This window comes from Aspergillus tubingensis (genome assembly GCF_013340325.1).
Source record: "Aspergillus tubingensis WU-2223L DNA, scaffold_1, whole genome shotgun sequence".
Classification (NCBI taxonomy): domain Eukaryota; kingdom Fungi; phylum Ascomycota; class Eurotiomycetes; order Eurotiales; family Aspergillaceae; genus Aspergillus; species Aspergillus tubingensis.
In genome coordinates this window covers 1,270,536-1,290,712 of record NW_023336275.1, presented here as the reverse complement: position 1 = coordinate 1,290,712, position 20,177 = coordinate 1,270,536, and the positions used below count along the sequence as shown (strand labels likewise).

General features: G+C 49.4%; 9 protein-coding genes across 9 annotated transcripts; 6 read left to right on the top strand and 3 right to left on the bottom strand.

Moving 5' to 3' along the window:
• Window positions 1-1,255: 1,255 nt before the first annotated feature.
• Window positions 1,256-2,688, top strand: AtWU_00438 (uncharacterized protein; the record flags this gene model as incomplete). The annotated part of the gene is made up of 2 exons (XM_035495554.1): window positions 1,256-1,297; window positions 1,348-2,688. The coding sequence occupies 2 exons, from the start codon at window positions 1,256-1,258 to the stop codon at window positions 2,686-2,688; spliced, it is 1,383 nt and encodes a 460-aa protein (XP_035351447.1).
• Window positions 2,689-4,594: 1,906 nt separating this feature from the next.
• Window positions 4,595-6,505, top strand: AtWU_00437 (cytochrome P450; the record flags this gene model as incomplete). The annotated part of the gene is made up of 7 exons (XM_035495553.1): window positions 4,595-4,790; window positions 4,844-4,976; window positions 5,045-5,236; window positions 5,290-5,441; window positions 5,492-5,736; window positions 5,803-6,071; window positions 6,124-6,505. 7 exons carry the CDS (start codon window positions 4,595-4,597, stop codon window positions 6,503-6,505), a joined length of 1,569 nt encoding a protein of 522 aa, XP_035351446.1.
• Window positions 6,506-7,155: 650 nt separating this feature from the next.
• Window positions 7,156-8,218, top strand: AtWU_00436 (SDR family NAD(P)-dependent oxidoreductase; the record flags this gene model as incomplete). The annotated part of the gene is made up of 6 exons (XM_035495552.1): window positions 7,156-7,204; window positions 7,257-7,617; window positions 7,672-7,784; window positions 7,844-7,866; window positions 7,922-7,974; window positions 8,029-8,218. The coding sequence occupies 6 exons, from the start codon at window positions 7,156-7,158 to the stop codon at window positions 8,216-8,218; spliced, it is 789 nt and encodes a 262-aa protein (XP_035351445.1).
• A 773-nt stretch (window positions 8,219-8,991) lies between these two features.
• On the top strand, window positions 8,992-10,545 carry AtWU_00435 (cytochrome P450; the record flags this gene model as incomplete). Its single annotated transcript, XM_035495551.1, has 1 exon — window positions 8,992-10,545. The coding sequence occupies one exon, from the start codon at window positions 8,992-8,994 to the stop codon at window positions 10,543-10,545; it is 1,554 nt and encodes a 517-aa protein (XP_035351444.1).
• A 103-nt stretch (window positions 10,546-10,648) lies between these two features.
• AtWU_00434 (magnesium transporter CorA family protein) lies at window positions 10,649-11,815 on the bottom strand (the record flags this gene model as incomplete). The annotated part of the gene is made up of 2 exons (XM_035495550.1): window positions 10,649-11,237; window positions 11,292-11,815. The coding sequence occupies 2 exons, from the start codon at window positions 11,813-11,815 to the stop codon at window positions 10,649-10,651; spliced, it is 1,113 nt and encodes a 370-aa protein (XP_035351443.1).
• Window positions 11,816-12,574: 759 nt separating this feature from the next.
• On the bottom strand, window positions 12,575-13,471 carry AtWU_00433 (CorA-like Mg2+ transporter family protein; the record flags this gene model as incomplete). Its single annotated transcript, XM_035495549.1, has 3 exons — window positions 12,575-12,760; window positions 12,818-13,043; window positions 13,107-13,471. The coding sequence occupies 3 exons, from the start codon at window positions 13,469-13,471 to the stop codon at window positions 12,575-12,577; spliced, it is 777 nt and encodes a 258-aa protein (XP_035351442.1).
• Window positions 13,472-15,208: 1,737 nt separating this feature from the next.
• On the top strand, window positions 15,209-16,330 carry AtWU_00432 (Gfo/Idh/MocA family protein; the record flags this gene model as incomplete). The annotated part of the gene is made up of 1 exon (XM_035495548.1): window positions 15,209-16,330. The coding sequence occupies one exon, from the start codon at window positions 15,209-15,211 to the stop codon at window positions 16,328-16,330; it is 1,122 nt and encodes a 373-aa protein (XP_035351441.1).
• Window positions 16,331-16,411: 81 nt separating this feature from the next.
• Window positions 16,412-17,812, bottom strand: AtWU_00431 (integral membrane protein Pth11-like protein; the record flags this gene model as incomplete). The annotated part of the gene is made up of 4 exons (XM_035495547.1): window positions 16,412-16,886; window positions 16,938-17,445; window positions 17,507-17,543; window positions 17,609-17,812. The coding sequence occupies 4 exons, from the start codon at window positions 17,810-17,812 to the stop codon at window positions 16,412-16,414; spliced, it is 1,224 nt and encodes a 407-aa protein (XP_035351440.1).
• Window positions 17,813-18,515: 703 nt separating this feature from the next.
• On the top strand, window positions 18,516-19,925 carry AtWU_00430 (transferase family-domain-containing protein; the record flags this gene model as incomplete). Its single annotated transcript, XM_035495546.1, has 1 exon — window positions 18,516-19,925. One exon carries the CDS (start codon window positions 18,516-18,518, stop codon window positions 19,923-19,925), a length of 1,410 nt encoding a protein of 469 aa, XP_035351439.1.
• Between the last annotated feature and the right edge of the window lie 252 nt (window positions 19,926-20,177).

The window sequence follows — 20,177 nt, the reverse complement described above, 5'->3', positions numbered from 1 at the left end:
ATACTGTACTTTGAGTTACAATACCTTCAGAGAGTATGAATGCAGAATATGTAGATGACTAGGGCGGAAGGAAATCATGTAGGAGTGTCAAAATTTACACCCTTTCGATGGTGTCGTAGTTGAGCTTCCATTTCTCTGGCACCCCTAGGTTGCCTACCTCAGATCTATGCTCATTTTGTTTGTGCTACACCGTTACCATATGCTAAACCTCCTCATCTCACCAGCCTAGTGTATCCCCTTGTTCTTACAAATATCGAACGATCGTGTTTTACAATGACGGACTATCTAGGATAGAAGATCATTGCCATTCTAAATCAAAGGGAAAAGAACACGTGTTCGAACGTGGTTGTCCTGTGACATGAGTATTGACGCATGGAATGAGTCAAGCAGTGAGGAGGCCGTATGTATCGAAGCTGCTTTGTATATTACGTCAGTGAGATAACGCACAAGGGTGGAAGGAATTGCCAACCAAGATCATTAATCCGGTAGATTTCATTATGTGAAAGGATGCAAGGTTTTCTGATGTGTTGTACCACATATCTGCACGGACCATGGCGGTAGAGGCGGAGTGAACTGCACCACGTCATAAGGCTTTATGCTTGGTCTATAGACGAAAGGCCTTCAGATAAAAGAGACGGAAAAGGGAACGTCAAGATATTACCTTTACTCCCTAGTTCAGGTAACCTGTTCAGCATTCTTGATATTACCAGCCATATATGATTTATAACATAAAATAAATTGTGCCAGTATGCGTTCTGTGTCGCGAAACCTTTTACCGCCAATATCCTTCGATGGGTTACTGCTTCACGCTGCATTTTTCACGAGTATTCAGGTTTTTCATATGGGAGGGTGGCCCTGTATGCTAAATGTCATACTAGCCACTGTCGCCTCCACTTTGGCAATAGCACCCATCGGTCTTCTGGGCTTTCTTCTCCTCGTCTCATTTACTTCGCGTCAAATTAGATGTCTGTCAAAGCACGACCAGACTGTCATAGGGAAGCCTCTCCTTTTCCCTGCCACGCTTGACCATACTCGCCTATCACCAATCAAAAACAAATTCACCTTCAATGTCTTGTTTGTCGGGATACCGATAGGACTCAGCTGCCGATTCGGGCGACTGCTTTCTATTGATGCAGAAGATGTAGATGAGAATAAGTGCAGTGAGGGTTCCATAGTCCTAGCTTGGTTGAGGTCCCTCTTTTCCAGCTGGTTAAGTTTTGACTCGGCAAGATACCTCCACCGTGGAGATGACACAATGAACTTACAGATCAAGTTACATAATTTTTTGAAGGAGCATGTATGCCGTCTGATGTTGTGAGGCTGAGAGCTAAGCTGACATGTATTCAGAATGAAGACCCTGGCAAATGGCCTTACGCGTATATGCTGAGCGTACCGCGGTTTTTGTGGTGGGAACGGAGCGTGGTGACGTGGTGGTATCTATATTCACCAAGCAAGGAATTAGATGCGGTGATTACGGAGATCAACAACTCATTTGATGAAAAAAGAAATATCTTGTTCAGGGTACAGCGTACAAACACACTTGGAAACCCAGCAAGGAACCATCAACAACCCGTGGATCTTAAGGAGGAGTACTTAGATAAGGGCAGAAGGGTATGTTCGCTGAACCCACAACGTGAACCATACGCCTACAGGGCGACCTGGAAGAAAGATATTTTTGCCAGTCCATTTGAAAAGGTCGGAGATACCATATCTACCACGTTCATGGATCCTGTAACACCGGCATCATGGTCAGGAAATCGGTCTCTCTCAAATATGATCAATCTAGACCCCTCTGGAAGTCCTAGAATGATAGCCAGGCTTAAGTGCAAGGTACCGCCCATCGACCCGAGCCACGCATCGTCTTTCCAAATCTTTCGTCTCCTCTTGACATGGACTGTGAATATCACCTTGACAACACCGAGGATCCTGTTTATAGCCATTCGACTTCACATTATGAACCTTATGAGGATGATGGACCGACCGGATATACGGCCGGGGAGCGAGCCAAGACGGGCCACTAACGGGGAAAGGCAAGATACATCTTTCAGAATCCTACATGATGTTTTTGGGCTAGTTACTGACCTATTCAATAGGGCGCTCGAACACTTCTTCCGAGAATATCTGGAACACATCGTTGCCTCTAATCCAGGGAACTTGGAAGTCACATACATACCTTGCAAGTCAGTGTCGAAAACCACAACTTGTCTGAGATCTACACAATACTCGGAAGAGAACCATCCCATGCAGTTGAAATTCGAAGTTATGGATCCAGCCTTCTATTCCCGAATCGTCAATTCTTCGAACCCATGCATTGCTATGGCAAAGGAAACAAAACCTGGAAGGTCACCTGCTGATGCATTAGCCTCCCCTGTCATTGCTTCCGATATACCTCTATTCGTACAGCTATTTGATGTGACCATCAAAGAGATCAGGAATCATGATAAAGCCAGCTTCGGACTGTCGTCACTCATAATCTCTCTTCGCCGTTGGCTGACTCCCTCGTTCATGGATTGCTTTGTTTGCAATGTCCTCCCGCCCCATATCCAAGAGGACTACATCTCATGTCTAATACAACTATGGGTGGAGAAAGTGACGTGGAACCTTCTGAGTCCTCAACAGATATACAGCGTGATCAGGGCTGCAGTGCTGCAGTGGGTTATTTGCTGGATACTGTTCTGCATTATATAACAGATTCGGTGCTCGGCAATAGAAAAAGGCCTAGAGACGTATCAGGACAAGTGTTGTCTGTTTTCTCCTTCTTTTCCCTGCAGTTCAAGCAATTCAGCTTTACACGCTTCGATGACCATGGAAAGCATTCCTCGATCATCAATGCGATAGACTGGTGAAGATGTCACAAGAAGCAAGCTAAGGATACCTGAGCCTCTAGTTAGGCAAGATCTGTAGCATAAATTCAAAACAACCGTCATGCGTGAGCTCATGAAATGTTGTGGAAGGAAGGGGTGCGCCAATCCGTACACTTTAGAAGACGTTTTCTTTTTCTGCAAGTGGGGGGCGACAGTAGAAATGCGCCTCCTACATATAATCCCACGAGAAAGAATTCTTTGAGGTGAGTAAGGTTGCTGCAAAATATAAACACGAGAAATATGAGTTAGGATCTTCGCTATAGTAGGCGTTTTCGCTGAAGGTTCCGCATCATATACCAACACGAACATACAATCACCATCCTTACAAGCACAACTGTCGGCCAAAGTACAAGTCCACTATTTAAAGCATGAATACCCAAGCACAACGCAATGACTATGGGTGTAAGCAAGTTAATACACCCTATGGGTTTTGGGAAGATGGCGTGGAGACTATCGTCAGAGAAAATGGCCTAGGCAGTCCAACATTGCACACGGAAGATATCCACGGGAGAAGCATAGTGACCCAGAATCGGTCATTCATTAACTGTGTAAGCTCCGAGCCGTAGTCGCTGAAGGTCAAAGCGGCGAGTAGGCACTCGGGCACCATGAAGACGGGGGATCCAGCTGCAGCACTGGCGAGCCGAAGGTCCGGGATGGCTGGGTGAATATTTGGAAATCAGGCTGATTTGACTCATATTTTCAGCTGAGTAAGAAACATACAATGTCTCCAATATCATGAAACATTACACTCGCTGCTCGAGTCTTGTTTTAGTAAGTCAAATAATGAGTGTGAACTCTCTCTGCATCACACCATGGTGCTGTCGGGGGATATCACTTGAATCTGCGAGGCTGATCAAGAGGAAATTCGCTACAAAGCCTCCGCAGCTATTGACGCAATATTGCCATCTCTTGCATGTAAGGCTAGCCCCAAGCCTCAAATAGGACTTCGGTAATTCCTCAGAGGCAGTTTTAGCATGTAAATTGTAGTAAGTTAAGACGATTTATAATAAGTCATAAAATACGGAAGAGGACCTTACAGGACCCAAGTCAGTGTGATATGACGTCTATATACAGCGTCTTTCGTGGTTGGAATGTGCACAATCTATGCAGAATAGATGCTTGGTGCCTAAAACGGCGTAGATGGTATGATGGTTCATTGCTCATGAACAGCTCTTGTTACAGTACAATTACAGCTCAAATCAGATGATCCCTTGCCGAAGCTGCATCCTTGCTTCATCGGCAGATATTTTGTATTGTCCCATGGTACACTTGGCGTATTCCTACTTCTGACATAATTCATTCCTCTTCAGACACTCTCCCCAAGAAAAGCTCCTATTAGCATCTTCTCTACACACGCAGTGCCTCAACCGAAACGATTCTGACAAAGAACTCTATGATCTTCATAAATATCACATCAATGCCCTTTCCAAGCGGTATGATATGGCAGCGCGGGTATGCTGTCTTCAGAATACGGGAAAGAGAAATTTTCTGTACCCAAGCTAACCTGGCAATCCTTTACGAACTCTGTATCAGGAAACTTCATCCTGTCATACCCTCTTCCCAGATTCCATTTCGTATGGTATGACTATCGGCACCAGAAATATCGAGTGGAGAAATCCTTTTCTGCACATCTTTATCTACTCCATTTCATTCTTGGGAGCTTTTACTACCACATGATTTTTGTTCATTTGTCCACCACAACAGACTGGTGTTAATGGAGAACATTGACAATGAATACTCTTATATATGCCTCTGTATTTGGGATTTTAGCTCTCAATGTCGTCAGGCTCAGCCACTTCCGAAAGCGAGGTGCCCTTCCACTGCCCCCAGGGCCGAAGGGTCTGCCGCTGGTTGGTAATATACACGATCTCCCGCCTCACGGGAGTAGAGAATGGGAGCACTGGTTAAAGCATAAAGATATCTACGGTATGTCAATCTCGTAGGAGCTTTGGCTTCGTCTAGTGAAGCTGAATTACCAGGCTCTATCAGCTCTGTGTCGACGCCAGGAAACACTCTGATCATCATCAATGATGCCAAGGTTGCGATTGATCTTCTCGAAAAGCGATCGGCGCAATACTCATCCCGAGCTCGCATGATATTTGGCTCTGAATTGTAAGTTCTGAATCGTGATCATTCTACAACCTAGTAAATTGCGCTAAGAATGTTCCATTCCGGGATAGGGCGGGATGGGAGCGCATGGTCACAATGAAGCGCAACCCTGTCCATGTTCGGGGACAGCGAAGGCGGATCCACCAATATCTGGGTTCAGCTAATGCTCTCTCATCGTTCTACACCCAGCAGGATATTGAAGCTCGACGATTTCTTCTTCGGGCTCTCCAGTCCCCTGAAAGACTCGTGGATCATATTAGAAGGTATATATGATGCCCGTCTAATCCACTACCACGTAGCTCACGGATAGAAACAGCCAAACAGGAGCTACCATCTTGAAAATTGTCTACGGGTATACCACGCAGCCTCACGGCCGTGATCCTCTTGTTGATCTTGCGGATACATCGACGGAGCAATTTGGAAAAGCACATACGCCAGGAACATGGCTTGTGGATAGTTTCCCTCTATGTATGTACTAGAATCTCAGTACTAACAGAACCTCCTAATCCTCCTCTTAGTGAGATACCTCCCAGAATGGGTTCCTGGGGCCGGATTCCAGACTAAAGCCCGCGAATGGAGATCGACATTGGATAAACTGGCTGAACAACCATATCTGTTTGTCCAAGAACAAATGAAGAACCGGACGTGCCAGCCATCTTACGTTTCCAAGCACCTCACACAGGCGGGACCCGACATCGATTCAGAGGAAGAAATGGAAATCAAGTGGTCGGCAGCGACACTCTACGGAGCTGGTGCAGATACGGTCAGTACACCGTCATGAAAACTATGAAAAAATAGTTTACATTTAGGGTCTGCTTGACAAATGTAGACGGTATCCGCTTTATCATCCTTTTTCCTGGCCATGGCCCTCTTCCCTACCGTCCAGACCAAAGCGCAAGAAGAACTCGACTGCGTTGTAGGGACCAGTCTCCCCACAACAGAAGATCGCACAAACCTACCATATATCAACGCAGTCATCAAAGAAGTCCTCCGGTGGAACCCTGTCACTCCTCTTGGCGTCGCACATGCTTCTACGAAGGAAGATGTATATGAAGGATATCGGATTCCAAAGGATGCAACAATTGTCCCAAATATATGGTGAGCTGTCTAGTACCAACCGTGTTTGCCTCACCCTCATCTAGGACTCTAGGGCTTTTCTACATGATCCCGAAGTCTACTCAGATCCGATGACATTCAACCCCGAGAGATTTCTGGAGACGGAGACCCATCCCGCAGAAATCGATCCCCATAATCTTGCCTTTGGATTCGGTCGTAGAATATGTCCCGGTCGTGGGTTTGCTGACTCTACCATTTTTCTTACTGTCGTGCGGTCATTGCAGGCTTTCCGGATTGGCAAGCTTGTCAGAGATGGAAGAGAGATCGAACCCGCTGTGGATTATCTGCCAGGGGTGATTAGTCACCCCAAAGCTTTTGAGATTTCTATTACACCAAGGAGTAAAGAGCATGAGTTGTTTATTCGTTCTATTGAGATAGAGCATCCGTGGGACAAGGGGGATATCGTCATTGTTTGAGATATTCGGTTTTTAATACATATCTTTGTGCTCTTGATTAGTCTATCACCATCATAAACCTTGTTCCGGAGCTTAGGAGCTTCATCCTAACTGTTGATAGACCGGTAATAATGAAGAGTAATCTTACAACTTTTACCATATACACTTCTTTCTCAGACTGCTGCTTTTTCACAACTGCAAGCTATCCATTTAAGTGCCACCAATCCAAACCTATCAACACCAAATTTTCGCAATACAACGTGCCCTGCAAGTAAGCAAAATAGGAAGTTGCGCATTATCCTAGAAAAGGAAATGGGACATGCCGCCTTATCATCGTGGATGTATTGTCACCTTTGCAGAAGTTTATGTAGGTCTGAATACTTTCCCATGCAGGTAAAGACCTCCAGCTGAGATACTTCGGAAATGCGAGGGGTTAAAAGCAGCGCGAAACGCAAGGAAGGACGATGACGACATTTTACTAAAGAAAAGACAGACTGCATGAGCTGTGTACCTGGGCACTAGATGCCTTAAATGGCATTCTTGCGTTCGCGGGCACCATCCATCCAATGAAGAATGGGCAAGGTCAGTGTCTCACAAGATACCCCCAGTATCCCCGTTCCAGTTTTTACACTGGATCATTGTTATATCCAATAAGATCTGAAAAAGCGACCATGACCTATCTTTTACGCGGAACAGCTTTCATCACCGGGGCAGGCTCGGGTAGGACGGCAGCACCACGTGAATCTACCAGCAAAGCTGAAATAAAATATAGGCATCGGAGCCGGCGTGGCTCATAAATTCATTCAGAATGGCATTTCTAAGCTAGCGCTAGTCGACATCAATTCTTCCAGTCTTCAAAAAGTCTCCGAGTCGCTGAAACAAACATCTCCCTATGCGGAACTGCTGACAGCATCTGTTGACGTGACGAACGAAGCACAAGTCAACAATGCGGTCCAGACGGCCGCCACTAAGTTCGGTCGGGTGGATATTGGAGTTAATTGTGCTGGGGTTGGTGACGCAGGAGAGCCCACACATCAATTATCCCTAAGGGACTGGCAGCGCACAGTTGACATTAACCAGACGGGGGTGTGGCTGTCGCAGAGGGCACTTCTTCAGCAGATGCTTACTCAGACGTATGTAATGGTCTCAGCTGTATGGGTATAGGTGCCAGTTTCAATAATGTACAGATCGTGTGGTTACCGACGTGGTCGTGGAGTTATTGTTAACGTCTGCTCCTCACTAGGCATATCTGCCTCGGCTACGGGTATACCTTTCCCTGCATATGTATCCTCGAAACACGGTATGTTTGTCTAGAACATCCATGATATACTTTTGCTCATGGCTTATGCGCATCTATAGGCGTGATGGGACTCACGAAAATGGTTTCAATACCCATCCAATTCTGATAGCAATTACCTCAGCTGATTAATGGCATAGGATGCCAAGTACTACGCCCCGAGTGGAATCCGCATAAATGCCGTTTGTCCAGGGTATGTCAATTCTCTCCTTGCTGCTCCCATTGCAGTTCCCTGAAGAGTATACAGGTTTGTGAATACGCCAATGATATCGGATGCAGTAGACTCGGGGGCCTTTAAGGAAGAAGTCGAGAGTACACCAATAGGGAGAGCAGCCGATGTGGAGGAGATCACCGACTCGATTCTATTCCTGGCTTCGCCTATGAGCAGCTATGTCTATGGAGCAGGTTTAGTTGTTGATGGAGGATATGGACTTTAGTGTTAAAGATGACAATGGTTGGCACACTGGCTTTATCACTTCTAGAAATTTATTCCTGCTACTCATTTCATCAGCATCAATTGTAAGATATTGACATCGTGATGGCTCAATGCTATGCTCGTTAACACCTGAATCTTCTCTTGGCGAACATCATGGATCACAGTCCCGCTAGTCCGAATTATGATAGTACCAATTAAATATATCTCTTAACTACCGGGTAGTAAGTCTCCCATTCTGCATTCCTGCCTTGGAGACCCATATAGCGCAGAACGGCCCAAATCACACACCCACCAATAATAAACCCCGATTACAATTCTTCACCAGCCAGCCCTTGTCCCTCAACGGCCGTGCGTCAAGTGACAGACGCCCCGTCAGTGCACTAATGCATCTGAGCGGGTCGTCAGACGGCACAACTGTCTTGCTGGAGGGGGAGGTCATGCATGGACGTTTTAGTGACACCAAACTGTAGCCATCCAACAACTAGCGTGACGATATTGCTCCTACCATTGTCGATATTAGACTTCCCCACTACCTTAATAGGCCTTTCTCAACCCGCCCGAAGCACAAACTAATGCAAGGCTGTCATTGCAACGTAACCGAGAGTCGAGTAGTGTTGAAGGAATATCCTTGCTCGTGTAATCAGAGCGGGGAAGAGTATACTTAGCACCAGTATATAAGAATAGTACCACCTTATAAGCATGACCCTCTCCCCGCCCAACACTCCAGTCTGATACCTTACACCCTCTACCTGTACATCCATCCATACCACAACAATGCCCACCATCCTCCTCACCCTCCTCGCCCTCTTCACCCTCCGCCTCCTCTACGAATACAAACGCGACCGCAACCTTCCACCAGGCCCACGTCGCCTCCCCCTAATCGGCAACCTGCACCAAGCCCCTCAAACCCTCCCGTGGCGAGTCTTCGACCAATGGAGCAAAACCTACGGGCCTATCATGTCCGCCCAATTTGGGCGCCAAACCCTCATTTTGATAACCTCACCCACCATCGCACGCGATCTTCTCGACAAACGCGGTAGCATCTATGCCGACCGCCCAGACCTCGTTATGGCGAATAACATCACCAAGGGCCTGCACATGCTCATCCGGCAATACGACGACTGGTTACGACTCCACCAGCGCCTCGATGCTCCGCTGCTTAGTCCCCGCGCGTCGAATACATACCACCCCATACAGGATCTGGAGAGTAAGCAGCTCATGTTCGACTTGTTGCGGTCGAATGACTTCGACGCGCATTTCGAGAGATATAGTGGGAGTTTGATGTTCGCGTTGGCGTACGGGTTCCGACTTCTCTCGCCAAAGGGGCAGGAGTTGCGCGATATGCGGACCATTCAGGGGAATTTTACCTACGCGGCGAGAGTGGGAACGTGGATTGTGGATGCGATTCCGGTGTTGAATTACTTGCCGGCGGTGGTGGCGCCGTGGAAGAGGCTGGCGGAGAAGCTGTTTCGGCTGGAGGCGAGTGTACACACAAGACATCTGGAGAAGGGGTTGAGGAGTGAGGCGTGGAATTGGTCGAAGGAGTTCTCCGCGTCGAAGCATGCGGAGGGGATGCCGCGGATGGATTTAGCGTATAACCTGGGGATTTTGGTGGATGCGGGGTTTGAGACGACGTGGGCGGTGATGAAGATCTTTGTGTTGGCGATTCGGACGGATCCGCGGTTTGTGGCGGTCGCAAGGAAGGAGTTAGATGAGGTGGTGGGTGAGGATAGGATGCCGACGTTTGAGGATCAGGAGAAGTTGGTGTATGTGCAGGCAGTTGTGGATGAGACGTTGCGGTGGAGGTCGATGGCTCCGGGCGGGATACCGCATGCTGCGAGGAAGGAGGATACTTACATGGGATATCGGATCCCAAAGGGGGCGACGGTGATTCCGTTGTTCTGGTCGATGTGTCTGACTGATGAGCCGTGGGATGATCCGCTGGAGTTTCGGCCGGAGAGGTGGTTCGAGGCGACTGGGAAGGAGGATGGTCGGTTTCGCAATTTCTTTGGATATGGGCGGCGGATATGCACGGGTCGGCATATTGCGAGGAATTCGTTGTTTCTACTAATGGCTAGGATTCTTTGGGCGTTTGATATCCAGGCGCCGCTGGGAGATGATGGGAAACCGGTACCGGTGGATGATATGGCGTTTGATTCAGCTTTTGTGTCGACACCGGAACCTTTTGAGGCGCTGTTTGTGCCGCGCAGTGAGAAGGCCAAGGCGATCGTAGAGCGGGAGTGGAATGACGCAGAGAAGGACATGGCGGTGTTGATGGATAAGGTGCGGGAGAGCCAGCGGGCGCTTGGGCTGGATATTAGGGCGTGAATAAGGGGATTCGGCCAAGGAAAAGTATAGTATTAGGTATATGGTATTAAATATGTACGATGAAGATGTAGCCTCTATGCAACATAGTATGTATGTGTAGCAGTTATCGATCCAGCAGTCCGATCCGTTTGGCCACCCAGGCGAATATAACAGTCAGTCCTAGGATGAAACCTAGAATGCTAAACCACCAAGTGAGTGAGTTGTCCCCATCATGCGTCTTCCCTGGCACTCTGACATTCATTCCAAATAAACCCGTGATGAACTGCATCGGCACGAGAATAGATGCAAGAACCGTTAGCTTGCTGAGTGCCGATGCAATACCATTGCGCATGCGCCCGGAATCGAAGTGAACCTGGGTGAGGTACTTGGATTGCAATCGCGAGAGCATCTGCTCGGCCTGCTCGAGGTTTGCAATCATGGTAACGACGTGATCGCAGATGTCGCTAAGGTACAGGGCAACCTGCGATGACGAGGTGTCGGAGATATCGCAGTGCCGCGCAAAGGACCGGATGACGTCGATCTTGTCGTGCAGCGGCTGACGAATGTTCATGACCTCCTTGCGCAGTTTGAAGATACGCTGCAAGGCGAGTCCCATGTCGTCGGGCCGAGTGATGGAGACGGAGTCTTCCACTGTTACAACACCAGTTTCGACACGACTGATAAACGGGGCAAAGCCGTCAACAATGTCATCGCTGTCAAGCGTCAGTAAACATCACCGTAACAGAGCTAAAGTAGTGGTGGCTTACATCAGGGCATAGCAAATCCAATCGCTGGTCAACAGCAGATGACTGCTGTGCTCCTTGATACGCTGTCGCACATGGCTAGTGTGCAGACTGGGGTCGAAACTGAAGCTGAGAACGCCGCCCCGGAACACCACGGCGTAGAGGTTGTGCGAGACGATGCGTACGCCAGTGTCCGTCTCGAGTCGGCGCGGCGGTCGCAAAGAGAGAAAGTAGTAGTGACCGAAAAGTTCGATCTTTTCTCTGGTTTCACGGGTTTTAATATCCTCCGTAGTCAGAGGGTGGAGGTTGAAGAATCGCGCTAAAGCTTCAATGTCTTCTTCCGCTGGAGCCGTGATATCAAGCCACCATAGGCCACTGTGGGCCCCTGTCTCCAGAAGGAGGTCAAAGGGCTTATACACAGAGCACAAGTCCTCGATACTGGAGGCCTCGATCGAGGTATTTAGCTGCGAGGTGAAGAAGTTGATGCGGCTGACAGCTGCCGGCCGGGGCTTCTCCAGCCGGGGGTCGGTGGTCGAATCAGATGACATGATTGCAGCCAGCGGGGCGGGCTCCATCCCTGGGCGGGGAAGGCCGGATTGAAGATTATGGGCACAGCTGGAATGGAGAAGACATCAACAGGGATTCCAAGGGGGAAGCGCAGCGCATCCTGACGATTTGTGTGTGCGATGGATGAAGCCCGATGATGCGATGAAAGACAGGGAGAGAAGAAAAGTCGAGCCGGAGCCGTGGCGGTGCACCTGCCATCCCGCCTGTGGGCCAATCAGAACGGGATCAGGCCATCCACGTGTTACCGCCCGGTCAGTCTTCACAGAAAGTTGATCAACACCTTGACACTTCACAGTCCATATCTCTGATCTATCAACTGTGCAAGTATCATCTAAAAATAACCGAGGCTCTAGAGGTCCTTCCTCGCCCTCTTAGACGCTGACCAATCAGAGTCGCGGATCGTCATCTCCTCCGCATTGCCGCATTCGGCATAAACAGCACGTGACAAGTAGCTGGACAGGCAATCATTAGAACGAACTGGTGATGTCAAGTGAGTCTACTATACTATGGCCTGTTTCTAGTAGAAGTGCTCTCTGTGCATGTACCCTTGAAATTTCCATTTCCCGAGCATGATGAATGCAAAGTATTTTCCCATTGTACCTAACTCGTAGATGTCGACGTCATTGCCAGAACGACGCTCGTTATCAGTCAGCTAATCTATATTATCGTGATCAATGCCCATGTTCCGTCCCAGTTCATATACAACGCCAAACCTGAACGCCAGAATCAGATATACCGACTTAGGATTTCATCGTGGTCTGGCCGCATGCCCCACCCAGCCAATACCGCGTCAGCAGCTGCACAGCATCTGTGTTCTTCCGCGTGAAATCATACAACTTCGAAGCACGGATGTTGAGCATCGCTCCATCAAAATCGGCCTCTAGAACACGGGCATGACGGGGGCCCATGAGGGAAAGAACCAGCATCTACAAGACAAGGATTAGTAGAAGCCTTTGATGGAATCTGTCAGAGAAAGACTGTACCGGAGCAACAATATGCAGTCGCAGTGTGTTGCTTCTTGGACGGGCCCTCATGATGTCTTTAATTGTCATGATTTCTCCACGGAGTAGTCTACCATCACCAATTGCTTCATTTTCCACTATTGCCTTGATGTGGGGCAAGTTCTCGTCTGGGTAATCAGTCACCGAAACAGCATACCAGTTAAACTTCCCACACTCCAATAATTGGCCGAACTTGAAATCCCCAATTCTAGGATGATATAGTCAGAAAGCCAGCTAGCATACCGGAATAGCGGGGAAAGAAGTCACATACTCCCGGTACACACCATACGGAGGGTTTTGGGGATACTCGCGCTTTGCAGACCCTCTGCAGTCATGGAAGTGGTCAAAGAGGAAGACCTCCAACGCACGAGTGTCCCACATGATATTATCCGGGGTCAGCTCAATCTGAAGAAATTCGTCTTCCTCAACTGGAAGAGGCAGCTCCTCTTCGTAAGGTCTGAAGAAAGACGTCCGGTCCTTGGCACCCTCGAGGGACAAAGGAAAATGGCGGATACCAGCCGCCTTCAGGTCGCTTGGTTCAACATGCATATTTGGTGTTTGCTTGATGTGTTCCTCAATTTTGGCCAAAGCATGTCGACGAGCTTGTCGCTCGAGAAGAAGCTGCTGATCAGACATGATTACTGAGTCCTGAGAGGTGATGATGAGCTGGAGAGGAAGGGGGAGAGATCGAATCTTGGCGACGGTTATTGCGGCCTGAGGCAAGCATCTCCAGGCCAAGTCCTCTATAGAATACGGAAACTGATACCTTACTCAAAACCTCTCAGTGACAGCACCTACATTATAGGGAAAGGATTCTGGTCTACTATGGAAACAAGAAGAAGTAGACTTAGTTACTAATCCCGGGGCTATATGCCAACCGCTGCTCCTGCATGGTGGCAATTGATCCTGCCTTCTCATTCACCCTCCGTTCTTGACCCATTGCACCGTTGATGCGCCGACTAGGATATCCGCGTAGTAAATCAGACCTGCATCTTCACAAGACCAACATGTGTGAACACATGTTCGTAAATTCGAACACACTGGATGAATTTCCTGTAACACGTTCCCCTTGGTTCCAGTGACTGGCATACGTAAGCCGAAGCACAAGACTTCCAGCTATATTGATGCAGTGCTCTCAAGTCGTCCACGATACAAACCAATTATACATGGCCTTCACACCTCACCATCTACACCAATAATGATTATATTACCACCTGTCATGAAAATCTCATATGCAGAGTATAATGATGGCCATAATTACTATCTTCACCATGCGGTGCCCCCATGACTGCATTCACATCTCAAAAATGCATCAATATGAACCATGGAGAACACTCGGCTGGGGGAAATTGGAACTATCAATGATGTTTTTCTAAAATAGCCTTACTTGCTATGCATATTCCACCTGAGCTAGTGAAAAGCAGAGGATAGAAGACCAACATTAGATTCACAATAGCAGTTGCGTGGTGTGTTGATGGAAACATCAAAATATTGTCTTGTTCACGCAACTTATACAGATCCTGAATGGTGACCAAGATGGGAACTGTGAGAATCATTGAAATTCCAAATCATTCGCCGTCAACAAGAGGTTTCCTTCATGAAATTCTCCTGTGCAGTGTCTCAGTATCCTGAGTTTTACCCTGACATGCACACTTTCCCTTGCGCAAAAGCATCACTCCTCATTAATTTATTATTACATCTACAGTACCCTGATATTTTTCTGGTAATCGGGAGCAGCCAGTCCACCTCTTCATCCTCAGTCATCAATCTGGACTTGATTTGTGGTCACATTACCAGAGAGAATCTGTGTTCTGTGTTCGGGACAGGAAATTGCCGCTTCCAATCTCTAGCATCCCATCTCCCACCTTGATTGACAATAAAACACTCAGACACCTCTACCGCATTACCCGGACAATATATCTCCCAGTTCAATGTAGACCAGCGGGGTAAACCCCACCAAACACACTAATCGTAGTGCAGACCCTCGTGCTCTAGCAGTCTTCGGGATAGATTCCGAGCGGCGGAGATACCGCCGGAACAGATTCCATGTCCATCAATGCCCGCACCCCACCGGCAAAACACATTATGTAACTGGGTAAGCGCTTCTCCGGCCCTCCCACGCCACCCCAATTACCTAGCACAATGTCAGGCATAATTCCCACCACAAGTTGCCCCAGAGCAACAGCCGCATTACTATGCAGCGTCATATGCATCCAGATCCACTCCCCGGTCAGGGACTGCATTTACCCCAGACCAGACCAGACCAGACCCACCACAGAATCCCAACTTGACTCACCGATATAAAAACACCCTTCTCACCAGCACAAAACCCACCATTCTTCACGCAATTGCAACCTGAAACCTGTAAATACCATGATTAACATTATCATCGTCGGCGCCGGCCTCATCGGCCCCCGCCACGCCCAATCCGTCATCAACAACCCCTCCACTAATCTTCTTGCCTTGGTCGACCCCTCTCCAAGCGCTTCATCCGTGGCTAAAACCCTCAACACGCTTTACTTCCCCTCTTTATCAGCCCTCCTCTCTTCTGTACCCGACATCCCGCACCCAGACGCCGCCATTATCTGCACCCCCAACCACACGCACGTCCCCGTTGCTCTCGAACTCATCAGCCACAACATCCACATCCTACTCGAGAAGCCTATCAGCGATACTATCACCACCGCGCTTCCCTTACTCCAAGCGCACCAGAAGAACCCAGACGTGAAGATCCTCATCGGCCACCATCGGAGATTTAACCCCTACATTACCAAAACAAAGGAAATTCTCGAGTCGGGATCCCTGGGCTCCATCCTCGCTCTATCAGGCCTATGGACTCTCCACAAGCCAGCATCATACTTCACCGGCGCTACCTCATGGAGAAGCGACAAGAACAAAGGCGGCGTATTAAGCATCAACCTCATCCACGACGTGGATCTCCTGCATTACCTATTCGGTCCTATCACGCGCGTCTACGCAGAGAAAACCCTGCCCCAGCGCGGAGGTCCAGATGGTAATGCAGACCACACGGCGGAAGAAGGCGCGGCAATTACTTTCCGATTTGCCAGCGGGGTGGTGGGTACCTTCGTGGTGAGTGATTGTGCGCCGTCGCCGTGGAATTTCGAGGCCGGGACGGGTGAGAATCCCATTATTCCGAAGGTGGGTGGTGAGGGAGGGGGATTTTATCGGGTTTTGGGTAGTCGGGGGTCGTTGAGTGTGCCGGATTTGAAGAGGTGGAGCTATGATGGGGTTGAGGGGGAGAAGGGGTGGAGTCAGAAGTTGCAAGTGGAGGAGTTTGAGGTTGATGAGGGAGTGCCGTTTGATTTGCAGTTAGAGCATTTTGTGCAAGTTCTGGAGGGGAGGGAGGCGCCGAGGTGTGATTCTGTTGAGGGATTGAGGGCGTTGGTGGTGGTTGATGCGGTGAAGAGGGCGATGGAGAGGGAGGAGGTGGTTAAGGTGGAAAGTGTTGAGGAGATTCTGGCCAGGAATGAGTAGCTGTTCGGAGGAAGTGAGGTGGAAAGTAGAGATGTGTTAGCCTGGTTGATAGTGTGATATTAAATTAAACAGTATAAACCTCTACTTATTCGAAACAGACTGCTCAAAACTCGAATGCACCATAATCGACTGATCAGCCGTACTCCCCCTCCCCCTCTCCACCGACTCCATCGAGTGCGGCTTCCTTAGACTCGTACTCGTCGTAACATGATTCGTAAGTCCAATCTCTTCATCGTCCTGCCCATCAAACGTATACTTGGTCGACAGGACACTGTGCACGCGTCGACCCGCTGAAGGCGTGCCAGCTCCATTGGCGATGCCACTACGGGATCGCCATGGTGTACTCGGATGTGTTGGCTTGCTATCCTGGCTCGAGGAGAGCTTGATATGCGCCAACCGTACCAACGGGGCGAGATGAGGCAGGCAAGCACAGACGATGGAGAGGCCTGGCTCGATGGTGGACCAGATGAAGACGGGACCGAGGGTCCAGGTGACGTCGTTGCGTTTGGTGAATTCGTCGACGGAGTAGATGCGGACGATGCTGGCGACGCAGGCACTACAAGCCAATGTTATTCCTTTTGAAGGGTGTAGAGGAGAGGAGACTTACAAACTGCCTACGGCCAGGATACCGCTAATAGCCACCTTCTTGCGACGATTCATCTGCAGTTTAGCGATCTGCGGGAAAGGAATCAACAAGACGACGATATCGTTGAGCATGTTGATTATCCCCAGCGCTAAGAAGAAGGTATCGGTGTCAATGCATGTGCCACTTGCACCCCCAAACTGTTCCCAGAAGTAAGAGGCGGGTTTACATGCCGTGGCCATTGTCACGCAGATGATGATCGGGTAGGACAGAGTGAGGAAGAAGCCGAGGTAAATGCCGATGCGCAGAGAAAGGTCTGCGTGGGAGGCCATGAAGACGCGGCGGTAGAAGAAGAGGATCGAGACTTTGGAGGCGGCGCATACGGCGGAATATATCATGACGTAGATGTAGAGGATCTGAAATGTCAGTGCGCGGGCTACAGTGCTATGCGTGGTGCTGCTAACCTTGAATAGTGTCATCAGCTTGATGACGCTGATAGCCCAGACATGTTTGCCGGCACCGAAGAAGCCTCCTGTTCTCGTTAGTCTCAATTGTTGTCAAGCAAAAGCTTGCAGTAGCTAAGTAGACCTTACCGGAGATACTCAGACCAGATGTCGTGCAGATAAACACCTATACAAAGTATAATTAGCTTAGCCTTCCCGAAACGATCTCATGTGGGAGACAAGTCACCGCACCAATGCAAGAATAATGACCCAATCATCCGTCATGAGAGAATTGCGCAAAACATGCCGAGCAACAAAGCGCAAGACAACCGAAATGACAGCCAAACAGAGAATAAAAATCACGACGGCATTATCCTGCTGAACCCTACTATCCGTCAAATCAATATCATCCGGAGGCTCGCCGAATATAGCGACAATGGCAGGATCCACGGCCATAATGGTCCGCTGACCGCAACAACAAAACAACAGCAGCGACAAGGAAAACTCACGAACAGGTTCATTAAACCAGAAGACAGTGGTATAAAGGCGACCAGGAATGACCCTTACGGACGGCTGAGCATCCTGGCAGCGGGAATGGCGCATCCTAAGATCGGCCGACTAGCTTGGGGGCCAGACATACAACCCAATCAATACCGGCACGGAGATGAAACCCGTTACAAGCGGATATTAAGACAAGCCACCGTTTCTTTAGTTCAACGCTGACAGCAGCCACACGGACCGACAATTAGTCGCCGGCGTGGGGCCCCAAAGGCACACGACCGGGGGCGGATTCCTTCGCTTGCCCTTAGCCTCAACCGATACTCCAAGCGAACAGGCGATGCAGTAGTATCGAGCCGGAGCATGGTTGTCTGTTACTGAAAAGGGATAATGTGCTACATTAGCATAAGAAGCTATAGTGGTCATGATCATGACAACCTGGGAGAGGTAGCAGTGATCACGGCTAATTCTGTTCATCTCACTACTAGTACTCCATGCAAATCGAACCATGCCCCCTAGGCTGTACTCCTAGATAAACCAGCGGGGCAAGTACAACCCGACTGCCTGCTTGGTGCGACAGATAAAAAGTCCAGAGAAGAACAGCTCAGCCTTGCCTACTGCCAATCCGACAATCTTTAGCCCCCCTCCCCAGCAGACAGCCATGGGTTCCATCGCCCCCGACGTGCCAACCTTCACTCCGCTCGAACTCATCGGCCCCCGAGGCTACATGCGATACGTGTTCACCTTCCCCCTAGGCGAGGATTACGTGCTGGAAGATGTGTCCAGAGCCCTGAAAGCAGGCTACGACGCGGCAGCCCTGCGCCTCCCCATTCTAGCCTGCAAGGCCATCCCCGACCCGACCGTCAGACAGGACAGTGTAATGAAGCTGCAGATGCTAGGGCCCAACGCAGAAGAGGCTATCCTCGTAAAAGACCTACGAACGCAAGAAACGATTCCAAGCTATGCCAAACTCAAAGCCCGACAATTTCCCGTGGACGCCTTCGACGCCGACTCAATGTGCCGCCGTGACATCTGGCCAACAGACCCGGGAGAGCACCTACCCATCTCGCTCGTCCAAGCTAACTTCATCCGCGGCGGACTGATTCTAACATGGTGTATCCTGCATATGGCCGGAGACGGTACCTCCTTTCAAACATGGATGCAGATCTGGGCAGAGGAATGCCGTCGCGCACAGGGGCTGAAAATAACCGATCCTGTCGTGCTTCCACCAGCCATTTTCACAGACCGTGAGAAAGTCATGCGCTCCTCAGGGCGTAATCCAGGCCGAATAGAAGACCACCCCGAATACGTCGTCCTTCCGTTCAAGCCGCCCGAAGGCCTGCCGCCGAAGATGTTGGCCAAGAACCACCGGGCTCAAGTTTTCTATTTCTCCCCGGAGGCTCTGGCCGCCTTGAAGAAGGAAGCATCTCCCAAGAACGCCTCGGAACCAACAGACGTTCCGTGGGTATCGACCAACGATGCTCTGTCCGCGTTGCTCTGGCGAACGGTGATGGCCGTCCAGTGGCCGCTAGAAACCCTAGATAGTGACAACCAGGATCAAGAATCATTCTTCAACATCGCCCTGAACGGCCGATTACGGACTGATCCTCCAGTCCACCCGAACACGCTTGGCTGCTTCCTCGAATACATCGGCGTAAGGATGCCCGTGCGCAAAATGCTGACCTCCGCCCGCTTGGCCGATCTAGCTGTCTTGATTCGGAAGGCATTGCACCGAGTGAGCAGCCAGCACACGGACGACGTGGTTTCCTTGATTGAGCAGCTCGACGATATTAGGAAGATATTTCCTGCCTCGCTGGTTGATCTACCTGGGTTCAATTGCATGTTGACTTCGTGGGTTGACTTTGCATTGTATAATCTGGATTGGGGTACGTTGCTGGGAGAACATATCGAGTCGGTGCGGGCGCCGCATGTCGGGGTGATCAATGGGTTGCAGGTGGTGTTGCCGAATCCGCGCGAGGGAGGGATGGAGGTTCTGGTTGGGGTGGCGGATGGATGTTTGGAGAGGCTGCTTAATGATCCGCTGTGGATGAAGTATGCCGTGGCGCGGTGAGGTGATGTGGTTGTCTCTGGCGGAATATATATGTAGGTAAACAGGACTTGTTTTTATAGCGCTGCTCTAGCAAGTCCAACGCATGTTGTATGTAAAAGGTTAGCACATGCAGCAGGTGCAGGGTTTCGCATACTCAATGCCTATCTGGTGGTAGAAATGTAGCATCAAATTACATGAAGTTGGGTATTATAAGAACATATACAAAGCAAGCAGATTCAAAGTCTCTCTGCCCGTATTTGCAACATATTCAGG